Source organism: Clavelina lepadiformis, chromosome 6 (assembly GCF_947623445.1).
Source record: "Clavelina lepadiformis chromosome 6, kaClaLepa1.1, whole genome shotgun sequence".
NCBI lineage: Eukaryota > Metazoa > Chordata > Ascidiacea > Aplousobranchia > Clavelinidae > Clavelina > Clavelina lepadiformis.
Window position 1 is genome coordinate 3,685,757 of NC_135245.1, and position 26,959 is coordinate 3,712,715.

The 26,959-nt window shown below is 38.7% G+C and overlaps 1 protein-coding gene across 2 annotated transcripts; it reads left to right on the top strand.

Annotated features, from left to right (window-relative positions):
* Positions 1–324: 324 nt before the first annotated feature.
* Positions 325–25,703, top strand: LOC143462683 (uncharacterized). Of its 2 annotated transcripts, XM_076960926.1 has the most exons (23): positions 325–540; positions 6,014–6,190; positions 6,657–6,815; positions 15,197–15,339; positions 16,011–16,140; positions 16,324–16,429; positions 16,589–16,770; positions 17,978–18,120; positions 18,283–18,540; positions 18,873–19,032; positions 19,223–19,334; positions 19,413–19,588; positions 19,766–20,257; positions 20,431–20,580; positions 20,803–20,845; positions 22,006–22,082; positions 22,228–22,395; positions 22,646–23,965; positions 24,119–24,506; positions 24,665–24,791; positions 24,925–25,026; positions 25,230–25,306; positions 25,420–25,703. In XM_076960926.1, exons 1-23 carry the CDS (start codon positions 483–485, stop codon positions 25,508–25,510), a joined length of 4,839 nt encoding a protein of 1,612 aa, XP_076817041.1. In that variant the 5' UTR covers positions 325–482; the 3' UTR covers positions 25,511–25,703. The 2 variants fall into 2 exon arrangements, with proteins under 2 accessions (XP_076817041.1, XP_076817042.1); XM_076960927.1 differs by lacking the exons at positions 325–540; positions 6,014–6,190; positions 6,657–6,815 and adding an exon at positions 14,291–14,429.
* The last annotated feature ends 1,256 nt before the right edge of the window (positions 25,704–26,959 follow it).

The window sequence follows — 26,959 nt, forward strand, 5'->3', positions numbered from 1 at the left end:
ACTCACTGACGTCATGTATTTGCTTCTTTCTCTTTGCTTGTCTCGCTTCTCTGCGACTTGAGAGAAAAAAGCAGCGCAGATTCCAGGCTGAGGGTACGCGCCGACTTTAATTCCGAAGGCTTTGTCCTGATTAAAATGATATTTTTAAATCCGGTCGTGCATGGAATACGGATTTCAGGGATCTAGCGATAACACGTCGAAAAGGCTGCGATACGTCATAATCAATAAAAGCCTTAGCAGGAAGCGGTTCGGTCTTATTCAATTAAGCGCTTCGTAAAAATCGTTCATCAAGGTATAATAGATCAGATAGAATTGTAGACACTTAACAGTAAATGCTTGTAGGAATCAACAACTTAAGTGAAGCAAATGTAGCGTAGATGTCCATGCATACTGAGTTGTGGTTATGTTTCGGAATGAGATGAAGTTCTGAAGAAATCTGGATTTATTTTCGCCGTTTATAGAGTGCAAAGAATTATGACATCATGAACCGGCGGATATACTTCTTAACAACAATCATTTTAATTTGGCTATTACCGTCAGGTACCTATTTGGATTTGTTAATTACTTTGTTTATTTTAAGCGATTTTGACATGATTTGAAATTGAAATATTTTTTTTGAAATTTCCTATAAGCTATTTTTCGTCGCAGTTGGATCCAGAAAAACGGTAAAGGTTGCCCATTGAATGTGGACGGGCTACCACGTATGAGTTTGCAAAACTTTTCTACTGAATGCTTTCGCGCTCACTAAAAACGTCATTTACAACTGTGTACGGCGCATACTGCATAGCAGTCGATACATGTGAGCATACAGTTGTTAATTTGTCAACTCGCTGTTGGCTAAACAACTCTGTCGTAAAACTCGGCGTACACAAATGACAGATATATGAAGCAGTTGTTCTTTGTGAAACAAGTCCGTATAAAGTTAATCATTAGCGCGCTACCTTTCAACAATGTTGAATATCACAGTATGCGAGAACGTGAACATTGGCGACAGTTAAAATCAGCGAGATGAGCTCTTTTTGAACCTTGTCGTTATACTTTGCTCCGATGAATGAATCCCGAATTCGATCGATCATACAGCGCTCTTTGAATGTGTTAAAAAGCCATATGGTGATTAACGCCCAGAAAGCTGATACGTAATCAATTAGCGGCAACCATAAAAGGTCAAAGATATATTTGCTGTCTTTTATAAGTCCCTTAACACCAATTTGACAAAGATTGAAGATCAACGGTGTACAACATGCGACTATAGTCATGTAATATAAACAGCACACATCTTCAAGTTTAAGTTTACAATAGCTGAAGGAAAAAAAATGCTTACTTCCATAAATGCGTCTTATAGCAAATACAACCATACCGTAATAGGTATGGTTATATTTCATGGCAGCTATACACGACAATCGCATTACGATATGGAGCTGAAAAGTCCATAAAACACAGCGTATATTGTGACAGGGCTGTTATTGATCCAAGCATTCTTTTGCACTACATCCATAAATTACTCTTATTTGCGTTGCTATTGTAGACACATTTTTAGCAAAATCCCTTATAAGTTCGAACATATAGTTAGCTCTTTCCGTTGGGTTAACTGTGACTATACACAGAGCTATGTGGGGTCCGTTACCTGACCAATATTTACTTTCCCGCGTTTTTTGCATAATTTATTGACGAAAACAAATGTTTTGCCTCTATTTCGACTTAACCGAGCGTTAATATATAGACAACTCTTATTAATATTTGATACGTTTTGAAAGCTCCACTGAAGAACTTACTGTTTTGTCAATCTCTTTATGAAACAATTGTACACAATATGGATACTAGTCATGCAAAATTAATTTCACCATTCGATCACGTATAGGTCTATAGCTAGTCTATTGCGACAAAGTGCTCTAACTTAAATGGAACCGTTGACTTGACAAATATTGGGCGATAGAAAATGATTTGAAGAGACTTTCAACGTAAATTGGATGCCACAAAGAAATTAGCGCCAATATTCAGTTAGTTTCACATTTCGGACAAGAATGCCCGAATTTTACTTCAATTTCCTTCTTCAAAACAATTTACCATATTGAATTTCAACGGGAATTACCGTTCAACCCGGTTTCGGCTTCACACTAGAGTGGTTTAAGTCGCTCGTAATTGCAGTTTGTAAATTGTTTCACTTTCAGGCATTTTTGTTTCATTTGTCCGCTAACTTTGCGGCTCCATGAATGCACTTACACCTATTTTAACATTTTGTGCTGGTCGTTTGTTATAAAGCAGCAGCAGGATTGTTCCTGCGGCAACCAGAGTCTTATGGAGATTCGGTCTAAGTCTAGATGCGCCGTAACCATCTGCACAGCTAAAGTCAAGTTAATATTACAATGTGGCGAGGTGCCATAAACACGTCAATATGCTTTTTTGGTTGTTGCTCTAATCAACCCTAGTTCGTTTGTGACGTCTACATTCCGCAATAATAACTCCCGGGGGAACACGGGCAGCGACTGGCTTTTCAGTGACGTTTGTACACTTTTAATTATGAAGTCATAAGCGTGAAACAATGTGTCATTTGAGAAACAAAACGTTTTCATGAACCTTCCTATCTTGTGCGAAGTTAGCGAACGTGTCGTGAAGTTTTTTCAATTCGAGTTAAAATTTATTGTTATAAGCTTAGATTTTACAAAGCGACAAACCCTTATACTATAACAACATTCAATTATTACATGATAAAGGTCTTGTGGCCCAGTGACAAGTGTTTGGACTTGCCGAGTGTGGTCTCGGAGGCGAATGTTTGCGAATAAAGGCGATTTATGACGCTGTATTAAACAAACGAATGAAAAGCGAGTAAATATTGGTTGCGATCTTCAGCTTACGTGCGCTCTTTTCAAGCACAGTACTACAAAAATGCTTCGTTTGCTTCTATATGTATAAAATCTACGTGTTAATATTTATAACAAAATATCTCGGCCATGGCTTATATAAAAGAAATCATGCTGCATCGAAGTTTTGTAAATTTCGACAAAGACATGAATATTAAACCTGATGAATTTCAATTTCCTTTTAAACAGAACAAACCAGCGATAGATACGACATGGTATATCATCAACAACCGGTTGATCGAAAAATTGTTTCAAATTTTTGCTCGGTACGTGTTCTTTTGCGCGGTACCCCACAGAAGTTAACTAATTGCTTTCTTAACTACAACAAGTGTGAGAGATTGCAGTTAAGCTTACACCTCCAGGTGGTCGTTGGAGTGTACTTGTTGTCGAGTTAACACGAATCCTTTTGTAAACCGTTTACTTGTGGTCGAGCAGTATCATTTTCGACACTGTACAACAGGTGCCGGGATTCTTTCGCCAACAATTGGTCTAAAGTGCTTGACAAGCTTTCACGTGGGTCTCAGACTCCATAAATGACTGATGTTGTCATTAGCTGGTTGGACCCTTTTGACTGGTCAGTGATGCGAGCTGAAGGGCGCTTGGCTTGGAATTGTAACAATTTCGTCTTCTTGTGGAAAAGAATAAGATTTCGCTTGAAAGTGTCTTTGACAAGTTTTCAAGTGGAACAAGGGCACATTTAACCTGAAATACACAGTTAACGCGAATCAACAATGATCTTTCCTGCAGCATGCGATTGCCTAGCCCTAACCAAGGGCGGGGAAACTTTCTTAAGTCGACTGCTGCATTTCAGTTCGTTGGGATCTTGTTAGCCCGCAACTTAAAAGTACGCAAGACAGAATATTATATAAAGCTCGTTTTTCAATAACACAATAACTACAATCAGACTGTTTCTTATCACGTTACGCTGCGATGTTTGGTTCCAGAATCGTTAATTTTAGGATAAATTGGTCCTTCAGATGAAAGTCCGTTAAAATTCGCTAGAAAACAAATATACTTGTCAACAAAGAAATAGTTAAAAGGCCATCTTTAAGGTGGCACTTTCCCCACCCCTGGTCCAGCCCCATATTGTACAAGGACGTTGTGGTATTTGCTGGCATTCCTTGGAACGCCCTGTGGTTTCAAGAAGACCGTTCGTAACTACTGTAACTTAACATAAATTGACATTTACTAATTCTAACTACATATCATTTTGAACATGGCATTGAGAAAGCTCGTTTCAAATAGGCAGAAGAGTTGAATAACTTGAGCGCAATAGTTCATAATAAAATTGAAACCACATCGATGGTATGCGGCGGAGAATAGAAATGATTGTTTGCGACCAAAATTGATTTTCTTTGATGTCGATATTGTTATAGAACGTCTTAGGAATCCCAACTGACGTATCCGTTTCCACACGTGCTGAGTATCGCTATATTTAACGCAATCTGGCAACGCGCCAGCTTCATCGCTTTATCAAAATATTTAGAAGTCATTGTGATAAACTTATTAGGGTCGCAGGTGCCCAGGATTTTACAGGTAACAACACCGTCGTAAATTTGTGTACATAAGCAATGTCTTGAAATTAGCTTCTTTTCAAAACATATGCTTGCCAGACTATTAATAGTCGTCGACGTATGACGCGTTTTCATTATGACGACACAATAGGTAAAGCAGGCGGGATTTTGATTCTATTTCAAAGCAACAAAGCAAAATTTGGAGTTAACAGAAACAGGAAAACGAATAGGAAACCAACATTAGTTCACATCATTGCACATTGACCATGTTTTTAAATCGAAAAATGTCCCAAATCTTACCGGTATTTCGCGCAGCTCGCCTAAAAGTAATGAGATTTACTCAAAGAAACAGAAATTGGTTAAATCGGTAACTCAGGTCCCAAATGTTGCCCATGATTACCGTTTATCGTAGAAATCTCATACACATTCCCGAGAACAGAGTGTTGGAAATCGCGGGCTATTCGAAGAGTAAATACGATATTAGATCCCTGAAATTACAATTCATTTTATTTACAGGGGTTTCGTGTTATACTATCGAGTATGAGTATAACTAAAAACAATTAAGCGAGTATTTTCGTCCGTAATCATTACAAGTGTAGTTTCACGATTACGAAACAATTAGGTTGGTCTGAAAGTTTTTGCTGCACTACGATGCTCTGTAACTTCGTGCAGAGCGACTTCATTACGCTATGACCATGCGCTACGAAGTGGTCTTACGTTTGATAAGTCTATTCCCAGGCGACAAAAATCGTAAATCCTATTTGCGATGTGGTAAGTACCTAAATAAAGCAGGCGGCACTGTGGCCTGCTTTGTAAAGCAGCGGGTTGATTGTTCGTGTGTGTAGTGGTAAATTTATGCGATCGAGTTACCAGGTAACTTGTAAATGAGTAAAAATTAGGTTTCCTTCTTGGTAAGCCTTTGAAAGGAAGCGATGTTAGAACGGAAAGACTTTACAATAGGAAGCTTGTTTGTCGGCGCTTTCGCTTTCTGAATCGTCATAACAGCCGTTTATGACGTCACATTCGGACGTTGGTATGGCGCGCTGAGGTCATCCATAGTAACTGATGTGTCGACAACAAACAATCCCAAAACTCTCACGCCTCTAATTCAACTTCTTATCCATAAACTTATCACCGGTGAAGACAGCCCGATATTCATTCAAAGATGTTTTGTAAAAAGGTCAATTTGTGACCCAAACATAAACAACTTAATTGGCGTTGCTCTTTAAGCTTACTCAAAAGCTTTAGCAATAATGCAAGTTCGTACCCGTTTTATGCTGCGTTTTTTGCTGACAGTTACAGGAAATAGATAGACCTTTATACGGAAACGAAACTGTTGCATTTTCTTAACCTTTAGTGTTACAATTTAATAAATTTCGCAATAGAAACTCGTTTTTGCCGTGTAATAGCGTTATAGGAATGAATGGGCAATGATATTTGCAAATGTAAAATATTTCAAGTACTGCAAAGTATCATATATTTTGACATTGTTGTAGTCCATGTTTAATACTAAGTTCGGTGGCGTTATACCACTGCAGCCATGCCTTGGAATAATAATATTTATGGATGGATCTACGTTCAAGAGGCATTGTTTTGGTCGCTTTTCCTTTGTTTATAAGCAAATATTGTAAATTTTTTCAGCTTCCGCGGACAAAATTATCTCGGTCGACGTCGGACATACAGCGTCATTGCCTTGCAATCATACGTACAAGGAACCGGTACCGCCACACGTCATTGAGGTGTTACGTGAGGGTAACGATCTTCCCGTTTATATCAAAATAGGGAAATCTCCGCCCCACATACATCCCTATTTTAAAAGTAAGTCGAAATATTATACGATTTACTACATACCTTACAGTGTTTGTCTAAAAATTGAAATTTTGCTAACTATCCCCACTGTTACACGCTGCTTCATAAGAAATAATGGGCAGGGGAATAGATGGTAAGATTTGTTGTAAGATGTTTTCCTATACTTTGCATTTACGTGCTGTAAAATTAAAATTTCGTTGTTTTAGGTATTGAAGTGTTTTCATTGTAGCAGAAAGATTTGCTTATTTTTGAAAGCGAAAAGCTTAAAATTTCTGGAAATTATTTTGTTCATATAAGCATAGTGATTAGCAAAATATCAGTCATACAACGAATTTATATTTTCATTTTTGAATATGCAGTGCGTGAATGTCCCTGTGTTGCGTTTTGCGTAAAACCTACTATAACTAATGACCAGTTCATTTCATATTTTTGCCTTCAAAAAATGCTGCTAATAATTTTACAATTTTCCATGTAGATAGAATATCATTGCTGCACTCTACTTTCACCGTGCGGATACGAAAAGTAAAACTGACAGATACTGGCTGGTACTTTTGTAGAATTATTTTTCTACTTAACACCCAATCAGATGACGACGAAATACAAAACGGGGATCGGACGAAGCTGGTTGTCACTGGTGAGCAATTTTTCTGCAAATAAAACTGCGCTTCCGATTGGGGTGTCCGCACTCAGGGAATCTCCCGTTAATACAGGGGGTACTCCGTACAAAACAGGAGTACAAAACGAATCAGGAAGCACTGCATCAAAGTATGCGGAAAGTTGAGAATTGCGGCTTAAATGATGTAGTATTGAAGAAAAGATAGATTTAAAAATCCACAACGCAACTACATTTTGGGGGAAAATGACCATTGTAACTGTCATTCTTTGGATAGTGATCTCGTGTATTATTACTTTCCAATCTTGTTGTGGGTTAAAATCATGTTCCGTTGATTTACGTTTTCCTTTGAGTACGTGATCAATGAATTGTCTGATGCATTGTTTTCCGGCAAAGAGCACATGTTGCATTTTACAAACAAAGAAGTACAGGATTTTTTTTCACGCATTCATGGTTTTTAGCGTAATGAATATCCTTTTTTATAGCTTGAAACTTATACAACTTTCTAAGCAGAAATGAAAGCTTTTTTGTTGTAAGTCTTTCTGTGATCAGTTTGCTGTAAATGTTTAAGAATTGGGTTCGTTTCGCATCTAAGCAAGCAAAGTGCCCTTAACAGAGAATTATCTCTTTTTGTTTATGGGTCGCCAAAGGTAAATACTACAACGATTCGTTCGCCATTTGTGCTCGACGATTAGAAACTTAAGCACGAATCGTTATGGATATCAAAACGTTCCCTCTCAACACAGTGCACTCGAGACGTCCACTTACACGTCTGTCGAGGGTCGTCGGGACAGAATAAGTACTCGAAATCGTCACACCCAGGTTGCAACCCTGGCAACTTTGCTGTTGTCTACCCTCCTTGGAAAACTTTCAATTTAACTTTGAGTTGTTTTGCAGCGCCTTGAAGTGTTTTTTTTTTATGTTTTTTTTATGCGCTTTTGAGAGAACAACATTCGGCGTTAAGCGCATTCTGATAAAGGCGTTTCATATTAGAAAGATCTCGTACTTTAAACAGAGACAGAAACTGCTTTTGTAGAATTTTCCAGTTCGTTGTGTTTGCCGCGACTGACAAGCGTAAGATTATTTATATGAGATACGGTCAAGTTTTCGAAGCTCTATGCGCTCGCTACATTTGACGGGTTGTTTGGATTATGAAGTTTTTAATGCGCTCATGAAGGAATGTAGGCCTTGAAGCCGTGACCAAAATAACTTGCCGTATAAAGCATTGAAACCATAAAGTCTACATATTTGAGGTGGAAAAAATATTTCCAAACAAGAGTCCGCCATTTAAAAGGCTGGAAACGTGGTTTTCACTTTAATTGTTAAAAATCTTATCTTTTGAAAAAGTGTCTTGCCTTGATGTGGTGTCGTGGTATCTACGATAAACATCAACAAGCACGCTTTGAATCATATGAGCGTCATCGTTGCAATGTTGCGAGTTAAAACGCATAAACATACCGGTATAATGTGCACATTGGAGATTTTTTGCTGTTTTTTTTTGTGGACAAACGGGCTTTACGAATAACAAAAAACTAAGATATCTCGTGGGAATGTTAAAATTTTTTGTTAACTTTTCTCGTGGGCTCGATATAAGGATTCTGCTTTGAATATTTCCTGGAAATGCACAAAAACGTTTCGAGAATTTTCTCATTGGCAGGCTTAAGACCAAGGCGTGTATACATTAAGACCTGCTGGATAAGGGCCACAGGTGAAAGTGTTAGCTGCAACTAAACGATTTTCTTAGAAGGTGGTTTTCTCAAGCCAACGTTCTTGTTTTATGTAAACTGGGCAAGATAAGGCGGCGAACATAACTGCATTTTCAATCGCTGCTTACCGCATGTTTAGAACTTGGCAAATATTAAAGACAAGGCTGTATATTATCTTGTATAAACCCAGCAATTTCAAATGTTTGTTTTCGCATTGCGTCTTTTTAATCGAATGGTGCAACGCTGTTATCGGATCGAATACATCGTCAATATCTAGCATCTGCCAGGTTATTGAAAATGAGCTTTATTTTAATACCTTGTAACCGCGCTGGCCTTAAACCTTCCAAACCTATAATATTTTCTAAATTAAATCTTAATAAAAATAAGTAAAAGATGCTTTGGCACCATTGCGCCCGATTGCACCTACGTAATATCGCGTCATAAGCTAGGATTACGATTTCATAATTAAAATTGCTATGGTGATGAATGCCACACCTTTCTCCCTTGTTACTTACTCGCTTGTTGTCGGTTGCGGTATGCGCATTTAATTTTTACCAAGGTAGGTCTAATCTTGTCTCAATGTGCTTTGGCAACGACGCGAAGGCTGCATTTTTGATCTTAGCATAAAACCAAGACGCAATAGAGCACATATATCTCGGTGCCAGAGCCAGAAAAAATAGATATTTGATGAATATTAATTTTGACGGTAAAGAGAGAAACTTCATGACTGTATAAAATATTCTATGCACTGAAGATGTGCGTGAAAGGTTGTGAAAGGTCAGCCATTGACAGTGTTTTGAAGATTTAAAAAAATTTCTCTTTACATAGCAGTGTGCTCAAATTTCCTATTAAACTAAATTGTGTTGAAGTAACTTATTACAGAAACCAAGCTTATGTTACCTTAATGCACGACCTATAGGAAAAGACACGGGTTTAAGAAAATATCTTTCAAAAAATTCGGCAAGAATTTGCCCAATGTTTTTGAGCATAATATCGGCTTTGGTGTAAATGTTGTATTTGGATAAATAAATAAACGAAGCTACAAGGTCAGATTAGGTATTAGTCGTTTGGTTTTAAGAGACTTTATTACCGTCTCACAGTGAAATGATTGCCACGGCGACTTTCATCCGTATAAGATTACATGTGGTGACGTCAGCAAAGACATGCTTTTCACAGCTTGCGTTAAGTCGATTTGAGATTTTCCAACTTTCTGCAATAGAATCTAAGCAGCGCGGCAAATTTTTTCGGCTTGTTTAAATACCGCAACACATAACTTTACACAACGTATAGTTTGATTATCTCATTATGATTTTGCCACATAACAAAAAAAGGTTATTGTTTGGGATAGCGGCATTATGTTATATTTTCGCGCTCGTTGATGTCGTATTTTTCCCCTGAAAAAAAAAACAGCTTCAATAACTAAGTTGTCTGCGAAACAAAGACGAAACGCTTTTAAATCTATTGGCTATTTTTTAAACTTAGACTTTATCCACAACATATACCATCTTTTTAGAAGGAACTAAAGAAAAGTAGTTCAGTGGTATTCTGTATCTTATAATAGCCAGGAAACTTTTAGATGAAAGATTGCGCATTCTTACAAAGCGAACATCGAATTTCTTTTAGTTGTGCCTTGACCAATCACGCAAACAAAACTAGCTATTAAATGACGAGTTGTAAAAGAGGATAGACCTCCTTCATCCGAGACTTGTAGAAGTTGTAGCACTCACGACCTTTCAAAAAACCAGCCTTAGTTGTTTGGAACTCTTTGTCTTCTATTCGAAGCCTTTCTTAATTATTCACTCGGGCAGTTACAAGGGAGAGTTGATTAGTCTGGTTTCCAGAGTTTCCAAACGCTCGGTTCCGACTAATAAGAACAAGAGTGATTGGACAACGCGATCTTTTCGAACCCGACTTGCTGAATGCAGAGATGAAGCGAGTTTAGTGACAGCGGCAATGCGTTCAGAGAGCCATCGTGTTTGAAGTCCTGTTAAGGCAATTATAGTAGAGAAGGTATTTAGCGAAGAACATAAGTAGTCGTTTGATTTCTAGCCAGGGTCTCGGCAGCATAAAACAGTTTTGATTTCATGCCGTTTTTTTTAAATGACTCGGCAAAATAATTCACAGTAAACTTCATAGCAATGTTTTCATCTTAAGATTTTTTTATAAATCGTAACCATCTTTTTTTCGACTAAAACATTTCTCGTAAAATGGATCAGATGACGATTATAAATTCTAAAAACTTGTACGGGGCAAATCCGCGTCAACAAAATCATAAAAATGACGTTACGAGGAAGTTTATAAAAAAACATGAAGAGTGCAGTGACAATAGAAACAACGCAACAATCAATTGCGAAAGTCGAAGGGTGAAATAATTAGAAATGGCGTAAACATGATTTGCGCATTAACTAATAAATTTTGAGTCATCATGTTTCGTCGATAATTATTTTTCTAATGTTTGGGACGCACGCAAATTTTGCCCTGTCGATCATGTGGCCATGGTGATGTAAGTTTGAGGGCATTGTGATAAAGTTAAAGTGATCTATGTGACGACAATATAGAAACAATGACCTTGATTCCCTCAATCCATTAAAATGGTCCTTGCGTATAATCCCAGCGTTTTAAACTGGACGGAAAAAGAGATTCCAATATCGATCTGGTGAACGATCATCATCAATATTTTCATTGGGCGCCATGACTTAAACGTAAACTCATATCCTGCCGGTGTGATATCATAATGGTGATTGCTATTTCATAAAACTGCAAACTGTTTGAATGAAGAAATCGTTTCCAAGTAAAATTGTGTTGTTTAGTTAAATAATTTGTCAGCACGCAGAGCAAAATTGGGAGCTGGTTGTTAGGTTTAGTTAGACCAGCTTTTCTTGAAGTTTTTGAGAAAAAGTAGATTTAGCAGGTGCACATTACTGTAAAGTGGTGGCTAGTCCAAAAACAAGTGGACCTTAAATTAACATTTTACCGTTAATAGTTGTCAGTTAGTCGGCCTATCCGAGAAGGAAGTTTTCAATATTTCTGGTGATTATTAAGCAGTTACCGATATTTGCCGAAATGTGTTGCATATTTGCTGTTACTTATGAATGAGGTGGCGTTGATTATGACGTTATAATGCTTGAACATCAACATGCTTGATGGCTGCCATTTGAATCAAGTATGGTAGTACCGGTAGGGTGACTAAACCGTTTGCATGGAAAATAACTGCGCTGGTATACCATTGGCTGCAGTTTGGATGTTTATTTAAAGCATAAAATGTCACACTTGACAGTACATGTAGTCTACTAGTGGTAGTGGAGCATTGATGTCTTCACTATACCGGTGCAGAACTAAGCTAGCGCCAACAGCCAAAACTAAGCTCAATGAACTTTCAGCTTATCATCTATCTTCATCAGTATAAATACAGTACACAAATTTTAAGTAAGGTTAGGGTTAATTAATCTAAGATCTTACTGTTTCACACTTAAATTGAGCGTCAAGTCTAAAAACAAGTTGATCTTATATGAAAGAACACTATTAACTAAACATTCTGGTAAAATATTTTTGAAAAATAATTTGTGGTTCGGTAGTAATTAGCAAAAGATAATAGCACAAAGTCTCCGTTTTTGGCCTTGTATGTGACGTAGATAAAGGCTTTTGTTATGTCATACATTAGTGAAGTTGCTTGATAATATCGTGCTGTTGCTTTCCTTGCAAGGTAGTCAACTGAAGTCAGAAGTGTAGGTGTTTAGCCTATGTCCAATTAGGCGTCATGTAAAGAAATTAGCAATGTAAAGCATTGTATTTGAATACGTTTGTTTTAAACATAAAAAATCCGGTAGCCCAATCATTTGCGTCCGTGAAATTATGCTAACCTATGAACCGCACACAGGCTACCCGTCAAACCGGTACCTTAGGCCTACCGGTTGCCATGGTTGGGCTATAGGCTGCCACCTATCAAGCTGTTGGTAGTTAGAGCCGTCTATACAGCTGTAACAGATGCATACGTGATATACAGTTGGAGTATTTGCTAAAGTTATGAATTAGCAAATGCTGTGTGTATTACTGATGACATCACAAGAACCTTGATCTACGTCACAATTAAGGCCAATTTCGTGATTTTCTTTTGCTTATAATTATCTGACCAAGAATTGTTTTACCAGAACATTCAATGAGTAGTGTGCTTTCGTATAAGGTAAACTTGTTTTTGGACTTGCCCTTCACTTTGCGTACGCTTATTAACCATACTTATTTTTTGTTGCCCAATGCCCAAACGAATCGTTTTATCTCAAACAGCTCCGTCATGAAAATTTTTCATTTTTGACGTCATAATTCCCTCCACGTTTGTGATAATTTGCACCAAATTTTTTTTGCGACACAGGTTTAGGAGCAATTGCTTTACCACTAAATTTTATAGAAAAATTATTTGTCCGACATTCCGTATTTGATAACGTCAACTAGTTTTTGCACTTTTCTTTCACTTTAGAAAAAAATAAGGTCTGGAAATAGTTTTCGGCAAATATCAAGACTACTTGTATATATGAAAGAAACACTTCTATTGAAGATTGAAGTAAAATTTTAAACAGGGCTAGCACCGGTACCGACATTGTAGTCTACATCGTTTGAGTTGCAGGATAGCCCGTGAAATGTATGCTTGCTTAAAGCATGCTCAAGTTAGGTAGATGCGTTTTATTTCATAAATATGGTTTCATTGTCACTTGGAATTATAAGCTTATGCGTTAGGTTATTTATATCTGTATTGATTTAAAGGAGTTTTTATTTTGATAAGATACAATAATCAGCCTTAATTGCAAGTAAACCATTTAAAAAGGGTTAAGCTTAAAAAAAACGCTAACTTTGCTCCAAGGGTGCAATTCCATCCATACAAAGAAACGATACAAAAAAGTTATGTTCAGTTTCAAAATTTATGCAATTAGTAGCGAAAACTTTTGTTGTCGCTACTGTTTGAACTTCCAAATAAAAGTCGCTAAGCCAATAACGAGCTTAGTTCAAACAAAGCCGCATTATTTATTAATGTTGATCGGTTACAAAAACTCCGTTTTTCTTCTGACGAAGAAACGTTAGCTGTGGCAAACACTCAATAAATATTACATTGGGTAAAGATGTGTTAGTGACAGTCTGTTTTGTCTAACAAGTAGGAGGCATATACAAACGTATAAGATAGATCTATTTCAGGTAAGGTAATGAACCTACGTCGTTAGTAAATTTGCAGAAAATATTGTGAAACATTTCATCGCGTACATTCATGCATATATACGTAATACACTATTCCCAAAGGCAAACACACCACGGACGTGAACGTCCGAAAAAAATCATAATCAGCAATTCTAACGGATCGAAAGTTTGCGCCTATGTGACATTGCAATCAATCGCTCACTCGTGCAAGGTACAACTTTGACGTAATTAACGTAATCCTGAAAGTCCTGATACTGTTGCCTTTCGCTTGAGTCAGACTAGCAAAGTTTGAAGCCAAGCCTGCTGCAACATTTTGAGTTCCAGCTTTCTATATTCAATATGGTCAGCTAGTTAGAAGTAGCATTAGCCATCAGGATTTGTGGCATCTAAACCACTGAATAATGAGGAACAGACAGTGGTTACATAGACTCGCTCTTTTTTGGAAAGTTTATCTCCGCTATACAGACCAATGTAGATTGATTTAAGCTAAATCTTACTGAGCTTATGGAATTCCTAACGTCCTTAAGCTGTTTGTCAGCGAGGATGTATATGTAACAATCTATTATGTTAATATGATACATATGTGTTGTTTGTATTTGAGGCAGCTGGATATAGGAACGGTTTGCATTTTGCTGTAATTCTTTTCCCTTAAAATATGTCATCCATGATCTCCATTTCAACATGACGTCATTATTACTTACACCACTAATTTTATTGTTGTTTTCATCGCTGGTTTTCGGGCAGGAAGGTAAATATCATGTTATTACAATGGATAAATAGGCTACATTCTTGTTTGATATACATTAAGCGTGTGATACGATTAAGTGCATACGCTACGTATCCGTAATTCGAAGAGACTATCATAAAACCTGGAATTGTGAAATTTTTAGAATATTTTATTTCTCTGTTTGGCTATCTTGTTTTCGTCTGGACGTTGTAAGTATGTAGCGATGAATGTGGATGAACCGTAGCCTATGCCTATGCAGGCCTGCACTTTCACTCAATTTTTTCTAACGCTCTTATACCTGCCATTTGTGCGACATAAGCGATGAAATTGTAAAGAGCTTACGTTCATGTTTCAAGTGGCTTGGTGTATTTGTTTTTGGTTGATTAATTATTCTTCAAGTGACATATGCTGGTTAAGATTCTTAGAAGGCTCTCGACAGAAACGTCCAGGCCTATTAAAATTTCTCTCGCAAATTTCATCAGCAAATGCTGATTTGCTTTGATACCGGTGTAGAGATTAGTCTTGGGTTGGATTTTTAATGCTGAAAATTATGAACTTGGAATTTTTAAACTAACACGTTTGCGTCAGCTACGATGTATACATCTACCGATCGTATTGTTGTCGTTGAAAAAATGTTTTTCGGCATTTCTAGTTTTGTTTAGCTCTTCATGCATCTTGTCAGGGTTGAATCCAGGGTAGTCCAGGATTCCATTTTACAAAAACTTCAATAGCTTTCATTGTTCTGCCAAAGTTAATTCATCATTGTTACATCATTCTGTTTTCTCCAGCTCCTCCTGCGATTCGCCTCTCTTCCCCGCCATCCGTGACAGGCAGAGTGGGAGAATCTCTACTGCTCCGATGCTCGATCACCGGAGAGCCAAAACCAGAGATAACCTGGAGGAAATTTGGTCGTCCAATCAGCAACACTGAGGTAAAGTTCCCCTGGGAAGTTAAGGACGCCAGTGCTAGAGGGATCACGTCAATTGACCGTGAACAAATTCACCGGCGACAATTGGTCGTGGTCAACTGACCGGCACCAAATTGGCCGGCGACACAAATCAACCGCTACGCATTTTATTTTTATTTTTTACGCAAATTAGCATTGTTGTTTATTCAAATTATATGATTTAAGTGATAATATGATTTAAGGTCAGTTGGTTCTAGGTAAATTTACGTCACGGTCAGTTGTCCCCGGTGAGTTTGTTCGCGGTCAATTTCCCACGGTTAATTGTCGTGGAACCAGTGCTAGATTATGAAGTGATTGATGTGGCATGCTGTTGCATTGGGCAATGTACAACTTATGGCAATAATATTTGTATACAGCTTATTAGAGTATCGGGAACTTGACTGCGTCTTTCCTCCTCCTTTCAGTGAAATAATTTTCTTCGGCTTTGTATCAGATATTGTTAAACTTCAGTTAGATCGTCTACAATCTACATTACTAACGCAGTTATTCCGCATCGAAAAAAAATGACTGCAAATTCATACAGAAAACATTCCCCAACAAAAATACATATAGATATATACATATAACCTTCAATATAATCCTCACTTTATAACATGAATTGAATTTTTGTGATGAACTATTGCATTTGACCACAGGAAGGAATTCGAGTGAGTGGGGGTGAACTGACCATTGCCTCATTAAGTACAGCCGATAGAGGGAGCTATGAATGCCAAGGTCGAAACTCGAGAGGTCAAGTCGAACACACAACTACCGTTCATGTGAAAGGTTAGCATTGTGGTATTGCAAACAGTCTCTGCTAATTAATATCTTAGGCCTATACATTAACAAAACGAATTTAAAGTCCGATTTACGGTTGCTGCTTTATTCTGTATTTTTTTCATATTATTTACAATGTATAAGGCCTACTGTTTTGGAAGTTTGATGACATTAAGCTTTTTTAAAACCTAGCGCCTCCCGAATTTCGAATATCCCCAAAAAACGTCACAGTGAAAGAGGGGCAAACTGCATTTTTCAGCTGCAAAGCAACAGGTTATCCCACGCCCATCCGGTACAGGTTAGTTGCTTAAGTTGTAAGTATATGTGTTGAAATTGGTAGTAACCGGCTACCGTTACGTATAATTGTTGCTTGTATGAACGATGTCAATTTTACGGTTTCAGCAGCGGATTTATGAATCCATTCATTGCATAATTTATCGAGGTAATTTTTTCTTAGTTGGCTGTACAACGGACAACCAGTTAGGAAAGCTGCGCCAATCCGTGGACGTTACAGTGCTCGTGGTGATGGGACGTTGGTCATACGTAAGATCAGGAAAGGCGACAAAGCCCAAGTCACGTGCAAGGCTGACAACGGTTTCGGGACAGCCCCAAACGCGTCAGCGTTTCTCATCGTTCAATGTAAGATTGTAAAATTATTTTTTTAAGAATATTTTCGGATACGTTTTTTGCATGCTGTAAATTGCATATACAAGCGCTCAAGGTTGCGAATGAGTTTTTTAACCGTCAATAACTAATTCGCAGTAATGAAAATGGGCGATTTTAAACGAATTTTTTTTGTTCTGCCGACATCGATTTGAATCGGTAGAACTATTCAACCTTAGAGTTCTTCCCACCTAGAAGTGTTTTCTCTGTGCAACCGCGTAATCCTTAGCACTTAATATACCATACAATGTCACAGCTTATTGAGTTAATCTATATATAACGGGTCGAAGCAAATTATGGCGAAACACTGGAACGCACGTCATTGACCGTTTTGCAACAAATTTATTTTGACGGCACAACGGCCACAGCGAATTCGAAAATTAAATAAGAGATCGGGCAGCGGGCGCTTGCAACGTGGAACGTGTTTAATGAAAGCATTTGCGCATGTTCTATTGTTTGTGTTGATTTGGTTGTAAACAAATGCAAATGGTTTTAATGCTTCGTCATACCAGTGCTATGCCCATGACGTAATCTGCTGATCGTTAGCAGTGAGCTGCGATAAATAAGGCTGAGTTCAATTAAATAAATTGTTTTCGATAAATTAAAAAATACATAATAATATCATCCGTATGAGGACAGACGATAAACACTTACCAAGTTTTTTGTCAATAAAATATCGGGCTGTATTATACAATTCTTTTAAACAGTACTTTATTTATAAGGCGTCATCTTCTATGCCATAACACGGTGAAGATAGCCTATAGCGTTCTATAATGCGAGTTAAATGTTACACCGTACAAACGGATTTCACAAACAATTTTAACCGTCAAATGTAATTAATTGAACTCTGTCATGGTCGACGTAGTGACATTTAACTGTTGTGTTCATAACACTCGCTCTATGCAGGCAACGACATTAATATTTTATGAGATAGCTCGCAGTAATAAGCGCCGTCAGAGTAATTTGCTCTGACGCAAATATGTTTATCCAGCATGTTCGAGTCAGTTTTGAACATTTATCCGTCTAATTCCGAAATAATAATTTGACAGATAACGTCTTTCGGTGGTTTTTGGCAAGCGACCTCACGATTAAATAATTCATAACAATTGTCAGCTTCTTTTGACCAATAACTAATGTTCGCCTTGTCCTTATTAATTTTTCATTGTTTTTGCTTTTATTGAAGACGCGGCGCGTGTGACCAATATACCGGCGATAGTTTATGGCGGTCTGGGCCTGTCCACCGCTATACCCTGTCCATCCGAAGCAGAACCACCCGTCAATACTGTGACTTGGAGGAAGAATCGTCAAGTAATTTTGCCGCAACAGGTACTTTCCTCTTCCGGATGGATATTGCTTGTAATCTTATTAAGTCGCTGGTCATCCTGATTTTCTAATTACTGTGTATGCACTATACATACAAAAAGTAATGCATGTTAATTGCTATCAATGCGTTCCATTCGTCAAAATGACAATTTTATTCAATTTCAGACGGACAGGATCCGTGTTGATGCCAACGGTAGCTTACATATCAGCAACATTCGCTTTAACGACAAAGGCCAGTACACCTGTACTCCATACAATATCTTGGGTAATCAAGCAGAATCGCCTGAAGTTCGATTGGATATCAGAGAGCCCCCACGATTCGCCCTTAGACCTCAATCGGTGTTTGAAGTGGAAATTGGAAGGCCTCTTACAGCTAATTGTATTGGAATTGGTGACCCCAAACCAACTATTCGATGGCAAAAGGTAAAGTTGAAAGAACATTAAGGAGAGTTTAATAACCAGTTACAACATGTAATATTTAAGTTACAACTATTTAGTTTTTTTAAGTCAATCAGTTGTTGTAGCTAGTTAATTTGCCAAATAACCGTTAATCGACTGTCTATGATTGTTAAAAGTTTGAATTTAGCGACCCGCTAAGAAATCTTAAGAGGCCATTACTTTTAAAGACTATCTGCTAGTTCTCTGCTGTGGTTGCACAAGTATAGATTTTGAGAGACCGTTGGAGATATTTAAGAGACCTTTTTCGTCTCCAAAATCATCTTTAAAAACACTGATTACGACTATTGAACAATCAGATTGGTGGCTACGGCGAACGCTTACCAAACAGCCGTGTTTTTTGGGAAATTGGCAACGTTACCTTCAACTCAATTACAAAAGAAGATCACGGACTGTGGCAGTGTGTCGTGTCTAATGCGGTCACGGAAATTACCAGTGACGTAAAGATTAACGTAAAATGTAAGCACGTATAAACACTTGTTTTCTTTGTATTTAATCCATCGTATGACTTGCCTATGATAAGTAAATGTTTATCAAATAGTTATACTTGTGACTTATCCGAGTGAAAGATAGCTATGACAAACAAGGTCGCGTCTGTTTTTAAGTCTGTTTGCGATGGATTTGCAGGAAATAACAAAGTTGTTTTCAGACACGACTCCCCACCAGATTTCCAACATCACAGTAACAACTTCTCACCAAAGCGCCGAAATAGCTTGGGAGCCAGGCTACGACGGAGGATATCCGCAGCATTTTATGATATGGTGAGGGTGGCCGACATATCCGACTTCATTTATACACGCATCGTATTCAGCCAATGTTAACAATGGCATTTTGTTTAGGCATAAACGAGCGGACAAGGACGACAGCGGGTGGAAATCAGATTCATTCCACGGTGGCCATAAGATGGCAGTAATTAAGAGATTAGAGCCCGAGACTGTTTATGAATTCGCAATCCTTCCTGAAAACGTTTTGGGAAGTGGAAGTTTCTCGAAAACTGTTACTGCCAAGACAAAAAGTGCGTCACTTATTCGATTGTTAGTACTGATACCGGCACTGAAGTTATAAAAGTTCTTTAAATTGTGCCCAAAGTTGAAAATACTCATACCGAGAAATAATAAACAAAGCTACATCAACTCTCAGATTGAAAACAAAAACAGCTGTTGAACGAGAAATGTCAAATTTGTCTTTACAGTGATGCCCACCGCTCCCCCACCCATTCACGTGAATGACGTCATTCCTCTGCCTCCACGTCATTTCTCCTACACTCGGAAACCCGATGGCATCATCGCTCTGTCGTGGGACCCTCCGCTCTTCATTCTCGCATCCGACCTCCTTGGATACCTAGTCGAGTACAGGATTGCTCCGGAAAACATAAGAAGACAGCATCCGGCTCCGTCATTCCAGAACGCAGCGGAGCGCCCGGCTTCCCGGCACAGACGCGGACTTTTGACCAGAGTTAAACGGCGTTTGGCCGGCCGAGACATTGACCCAACATCGGGGCGTTCTCGTGGCGCTCTCGTTCAGGAAATGTGGCATGTCTTGGCATCATACCTGCCTAATACCACCACCTGCGAAGTACCAAATGACAGGATATACCGCGACCAGGTGTATGAATTCCGTGTTTTGATTGCGACATCCAACACATACAGCCTTCCAAGCACATCGGTCTTTGTCGACACAAAAGGTTTGGTTTTTGCTACTTATTAGAATGACATTAATAAAGGTGCATGTATAAAAGCTGAACTAAACTCAAATAGTTTTTTTTGAAAAGTAGGTCACGCTTGCTGAAGCCTGCACTTGCAGTATAGTAATATTACACTGAAGAAATATTGTTTAGTATATGTCATTATTTCAAAGGTATGACGTCATACCCCGTTCCTGCAAACATTTCCTCCGGAAACAAGATGGCGACCGGTACGTGGGCGGGCATCATCGTAGGCGTGCTGTTGGTTATTGTTGCCTTCGTAGCTGCCGCAGTGTTTTGCTATTGTCAGAAGGGAAGCCACAGTGAGTGAGATAAATTTTGTGCCAATAGTATTCAAGATTTTGTGTCATGCATCTTGATAAACATATTTGATCCAATTGACATCGAAACGCAACTGTTTCGAAGTGAAACTCTAACGTTTCGGCAGATAACGCAACTAATCACAACAATACTTTACTATATTGCTTTCTACACCAAAGCTCTTTTCAAACCATCGTCTCATGCTTGTTTGTTTAAACCAACAGGGTTCCAGCGAGGCAATTATCTGAAAGAAGACGGCACTGAAAGGTGAGATTTACAAAGAAAAGTTGTTTACCAATTTCCATCTCGCTGTTTTCATGCTGTCTGTGTAAACAGAGGAGTCTTTACGTTGCATTATTCTGCTCAATGGCGGTCTAATTTGGTCCCCTGTCGCTAATTACGAACGCAACGTAATTAGCTTTCAATTCAAATCCCCTGGCCATGTGTTTGCTTTTTTCGTTAAAGGGCAAATTTCTTTGAGACTTTGAGAAGCATTTTTACTTAATTCTAAAGGGCAGTTAAGTAATTGTTACGTCATTCTGGCGTGGTAGCTTTGAGGTGTAATTCCAAACCCGAGAAGGGACCTTATTATTTACGTCATAAAAAGAAAAAGAAAAGAAGGCTTATAGTGATATCCCCAAAAGGGTCGTAGAGATCTCATAAAACATGTCATCTGGTTGGTAGATTAAGAAAATTGTTTATCGATTCGAAGATTGTTGCAGAGCTGAAAGCATCAGATTTGAGTCAGTTTTGTACTTCTAACAGGATGCGGTGGAAATAGGGTCGCTTGTACGAATAATGAAAGCGGTAAAAGTTACAATTTGTAAAAATTGTACAAAGTATAAGTCCTATATTGAGACAAGATTATTATTGGTGTACAAATTACCTAAAACCCACACAAGAGCAAACCCTTTGTTGTGAGAAATAACTTAATCCAACTTTGTAAAAGCGATATGTTTTGTTGTTTATGAGTTTGAAAAACCAACTGCGCTTATGACAGACCCTCTGTGTTTTTCATGTAAGTCTCACTTAGCAGTGTGCGCCGGATTGGATTACACTTATATAAAAGAATAGGAGTAAACTGCGACAAGTTAAAGTAGGTTAAGTAAACCTTGTTGAAAATTATTCTTCGATTTTCCCCAACCAGTTTCAAGACCCAAAGGTCCTTAGACCTGTTATTATATCTGCGCAAGCGATTTGTAATACAACGAGTTGAGTGAGTGGAGGCTCTGCATAAGCCACAGCAATGTCGTTTGTAGTTCGTAAACTTAAAAGGTACGTTTAGAAACTCCGGTAATTTATTATCAACCAAAAGGCCGTTTTTGACACTTGTGCTGTTGTAACTGGCTTTGCTTATCTTAACGCTGAACATTTTAATGTTTTCAAATGTGTTAATGCGTGACCTAACCGAAGGTTATATCTTACAGCTTTCTTTCGAGTCAAAAGTCAGACACCGGTTCTTTCAAGAAAACCAACCCTGCGCACTCGTCAGATCTACCGCCAGGTAAGGCTGTCGTCTGGTTTTGCTGACGACACTGAAAATGAATAATTTATGAGCAATTAAACTTGGCCAACAGCTGACAAACGTGACGTATGGTAAACAATCAGAAAAAGTGTTCATTATACAGTTCTGATACATTTTCTTTCAGTGACCTTCACTAAAAGAGACCTTGAAGACGAGGTGCTGGTATCGAATAAAAACGGAGTTTTGCAAAGGTTAAGAACAAAGTTTGACAAAAGCAGTCGCGATGCTGATACCCAAAAACATCTTCTACTAAAAAACAACCTAGTCAGGAGAAGTAAAAGCGCCTCGCAAGGTAAGAAATATTATTTTTCAAGGATCAAGTATTCGGATATAAAGCATAACTGTTGCAAGGAAAGTTAAACGTTTTTTATGAACGTTGTTTTTCGGGTTAGCAACTTCCAGCTTTGCTATATAGACCTACATTAGACCAAAAGCTGATGCGGAATTTTAGTTTTTAACTATACACAAAAAATACAAAAATATGATAAGTAAAGTTATTAAAATATAGAAATGTAAATGCTGTTACTTTTCCTGTAACTCAGCGACGTCAAACTCGCAAATTGCATCAATCACACGTTCATCGGATGGAAAGTTTCGAGTCACGGCCAGCAACAGCCACTCTTCACAGGACAAACTCTCACGACATAAGAAAACGCCGAAACATTACGCCGAATCGGACTCGGAAGAAATCAGGCGATCCTGTATGCGGAGGAAGATCCACGAAAGGAAGTTGCGACCGGTGAGCGACTCCTTCGTCAAACAGGATTCGGCGGAAAAAGATGAAGAGCAAAATCAGCGCTGGCCTCCTCACGTTCCGGAGAATACCATAATAGAACGGGAGGAGGAAAGAGGTCCGCGTCTGGAGATAGATTGCAGTCAGAGCGACATCGAAGTCCGCTACGTTCGTAGGGACAGCCACGACTTTCGCGGGAGTCACCAAAGTTCATCCTTGCAGCAACGACAACAAAAAGAATCTTTTTCAAAAAACGTACCTACAGACCGTAATCCAGATGCTTATCAGCGCGCTATGACGTCAAACGCGACGGAGAGTTTACCCAGGCGTCTTCCATCGTACGAGAAACGGAATAGTCGCGATGATGGTTTGCAACCTTTGTGCCCAAGCGCCGAGTACGTTTATTTAAGAGATATTGGACTCCCCTGCCCTGAAACGCCTTTTTCTGACGCAAGAGGATTCAGTCCGGATGTTGTGGACGCAAATTATCAGCAGAATGCCGTTGCAAGTCAAAGTTGTCATTCGTTGAACGAACCTATGACCGAACAGTTACTGCGATTCTCCCCGGAAGCAGGCTCACCAAAAACCTCATCATCAGGAAGATGGAGAAGACGAGGATCTTCTCCAGACGTTTCGTCAAAATCCATGTTGTCCGGAGGATATAACTCCTTTAACGGATCAAGAGGAGATCATAACTGGGCCTCCAGTTTGGATAGACGAAGAAAATACAGTTTAACCCTGCCGGTTGTTGAAGAAGGTGATTGTATAACATCTATTGAGGAAGAGGATTTATCAAGAAGAAACAGTCAACTGAGACAGTCTCTACAATGCGATTCCTCCAGAAAAAGTCAACCTCCGAGCGTAAAAACTGCCAGGAAATTTAACACGCATTCATGTTCGCTCCCTTCTTTATCGTTGAATAAATCTCCTCCGCCTGTCCGGCCGGAAGTCCTCACGGAGGCTCGCGAATCAATGTACCAGAGATCCTACTCGGAAGAGGCGATTCTAAAAAGCGATACGGACTCAGAGCAGAGGTGCAGCTTTACATCAGGAAGCACGAGCACTGTGAGACGACTACATTCCAGAGACAGTAACCTCTCTGAAGTTGGAAGAATAGGAACAGGCGAAAGTGAGGCAAAGGCGTGTTTATACGTGTTTATCAAATACAGAAATTTCTCACCCAACCTAACTCTACAACAAATTTTGTTGTTGTGATGTGACTTCGGGTCTACGGTTATTAAGCAGTGAAGCATGTTAAAGTTTTTAATTTATTTTTCTTTAGACCATCTGGGATCTTGCGTTAGCAATAGTGGGAAAATCGAAGTCCTACCAAATCTGCAATCACCGACTTCCGAGATTAGTAGCTCTTCCCTTACTCCTCCGCTACAACCGGGAGGAGCAGGTAGCACTAGCGGGTACGACAGTCATTGCACGTCATCAGATACGTCATACGAGCCTGGAACCCGTTGTTTCGACTACGGGGATTTTCCAACTCAGCAGTTTCACTACGGTGGTGTCAATAGTTCATCGGTTTATCACGAAAATCAATGTAGCAATCATGTGAATAGTCCATCACGTAGTGAGTACCGTGATCAGCGCATGACAAATCTTGGCGTTGGATGCAATTTGCCTGGAGTAAGATGCAGCAATGCTTCATCAAGCGAGTCTAGGTCAGCGAATCTGCATGTGCTTTGTTTCGTGTTCTCATGTGTTTTGTCCCTTAAGCTTAGTAATTCCTCGCTGACATCATCTCACTTTTGAGTGTTTAATTCATCATTTTTCTCTTCAACTAGATTTTTTTTCAACTTTTTTTACGAATTCTTCACAGATCTCGAAAAGACAATTCGTCAGTGGACGACAAATATGAGTGGGATTCAGAATCTGCGATGGAGTCTGAAATCCTGGACACTCTAAAAAATTTTGAATCTCCCAAACGGGACAGCGTCGCCACTAAGGTAAAGTTGAAACGTCATATCGCATAGAACTTAGCGATCGTCAATCTACTATTTACTCTCATTTTCCCAATTAACTCTCTGTTTTCTCTTGTCGCTTCTGCATTTCCATTTTCAATGTTTCCAATGATTGCAGGGCCTGGTCCAAGACCTTCGCAAGTTCAGCGTCGACCGTAACCTTCCACAAAATTCTTCAAATGAAGCGGCTTGCTTTGCGTCTGGTTACGACTCCCGTGAAGTAAGCACTTGTATTAAGCTATGATGGCAACTGGGTTTGAGCGTTGAATTTCTTGTGGTTCTCTTTGCCAAGTTGACCTTCACTGCTTAGGGTTGTTAATGAACAAGTATTAACAGTTACCGGAATGCTGTTGCCGATGTTAAAAAGTTTTGGGTTAATAATGAACTTGTTTTGGGTTAATAATGAACTTCTACTTGTATCAGGGACTCCACGATCAATTCCTGTCGTTATCGTCTGCCGAAGATAATTACTCAAGAGATAAAGAACGAATGGAAAGAAGGTTAAATATAAATTTCAAAAAAAGAACTTTGTTTAAAGCTTTACACATAATTATTTATTAAATATTCTGTACAATACAAGAGCGTTTGATTTAGTTAGTTATTCAACATTTAGATGCGCCGCTCTCAAAGAAGAATACCAGCGATATCAAAGACGGCATCGGATTCAATTTGACGAGAGCTTATCTTACGACAGTTCATGTTAAACCTTGCCAAGTGTTTGGTTTTTCTTTCTAGTGACGTATACATACTCATGCGTCGCGAACACTATGTATGCAATCTGACGTTGTTGTTATACGAGCGAATTTATTGTTTTTCTTCGTTTTATTTTGCTATTATAAGAAAATTCTCTGTTGAAGGTCCTGCGACTTGAAACAAAATATAAGCTTGTTCATTGAGTCTTTCTTGTCACATTAAACTTCATCGAACATAACGAGAAAAGTCGTAACTAGCAATATTTATCGGTTATTTTCAAAATCCGTTAGTTAGACGAAGTACACCTATAGGTACGCCATGCAGGCTGACGAACACCTATATGTTATTTGCAGTCACATGTCTTCTTGTTGCAGATTTAATTACAAGGTGGATTCCGATCAGATAAAAAGGTTTTTTAGTTGTGTTGGTCGGTTCTTACCATATAAAGATATTAGAATACCGGATAAGGTTTGCAAAATCTTTCTCAAAGTGCTAAAACGACCACAGATAGACCAAAAAATTACCGATAAGTGGCGAAGACGATGATGCTTCTATCACTTTTTTGAATTTTTAGCCTACAATAGCTCGAATGTTATAAACTTTTTAAAAACTAAGTGTCTGTTTCGCCGTAAGCAGGCCACGTAAACCGTTGTTGCGGATCGTTAGGAGAACAAAATATAAGTTAAGGAAGAAATCGAGAACTTAAAGGAAAATGTCCAAAGCATGACGCCAGCCGCCACACTACTTCGCCCCCAGATAAGGCTTTTGCTGTAGGCGTCCCAACACGTCCGTCGACACTTTGCTCCACGCTCTGTCTGGCATGTTGTGACTCATCATTGGTTCTTGGCATTGCTTGGTCAAGTGTTAGTTGCAAGACGAAAATTGTGAAATAAATTCTCTCATGTGAGTAGCCATGTTTGGCCAAAACAGAACATCTTCAGCTTTGTTTAACGGTTCTGCGCCTAAGTGACTACAATGAATTGCGTTTAACATTTCTCTCTTCATTGATGTAAGAAAGATTACTTTTTGTTCTTTAAATAGAATACAGTACCTTCGCTGTGTGCGATGGATTCGCGGTAAGGCCAAAACTGGCGAATGCTTACCTGACAATCTTTTTTGACATCTGTCCATCCGTGTAAGACCGTGTTCTGAAGTGCGGCGGCGTTCTTAACCGGCGGCAATGCTACTTCTCGGGCGGTTCGTTTGCCTGTTTTGCAGAGCGTGTGTAGAATAATCAGTGTTATCTTTAGATTCTGTTGTAATGTGACGTAGTTGCTTTTGCATGTGCTCGTAAGTACGACATATTGACATACACTTGTTAAGATTAAGCTGAAGGTCATTTAACAATGGACCCCGAATATCGTTTTTATTTATTTCGAGTACAATTCTGTCTTTAATCAAGCTATCGAGCAAATTTCCGATTTCACAAGAGTTTCTTAATCCCATCAGCCTGCTAACGT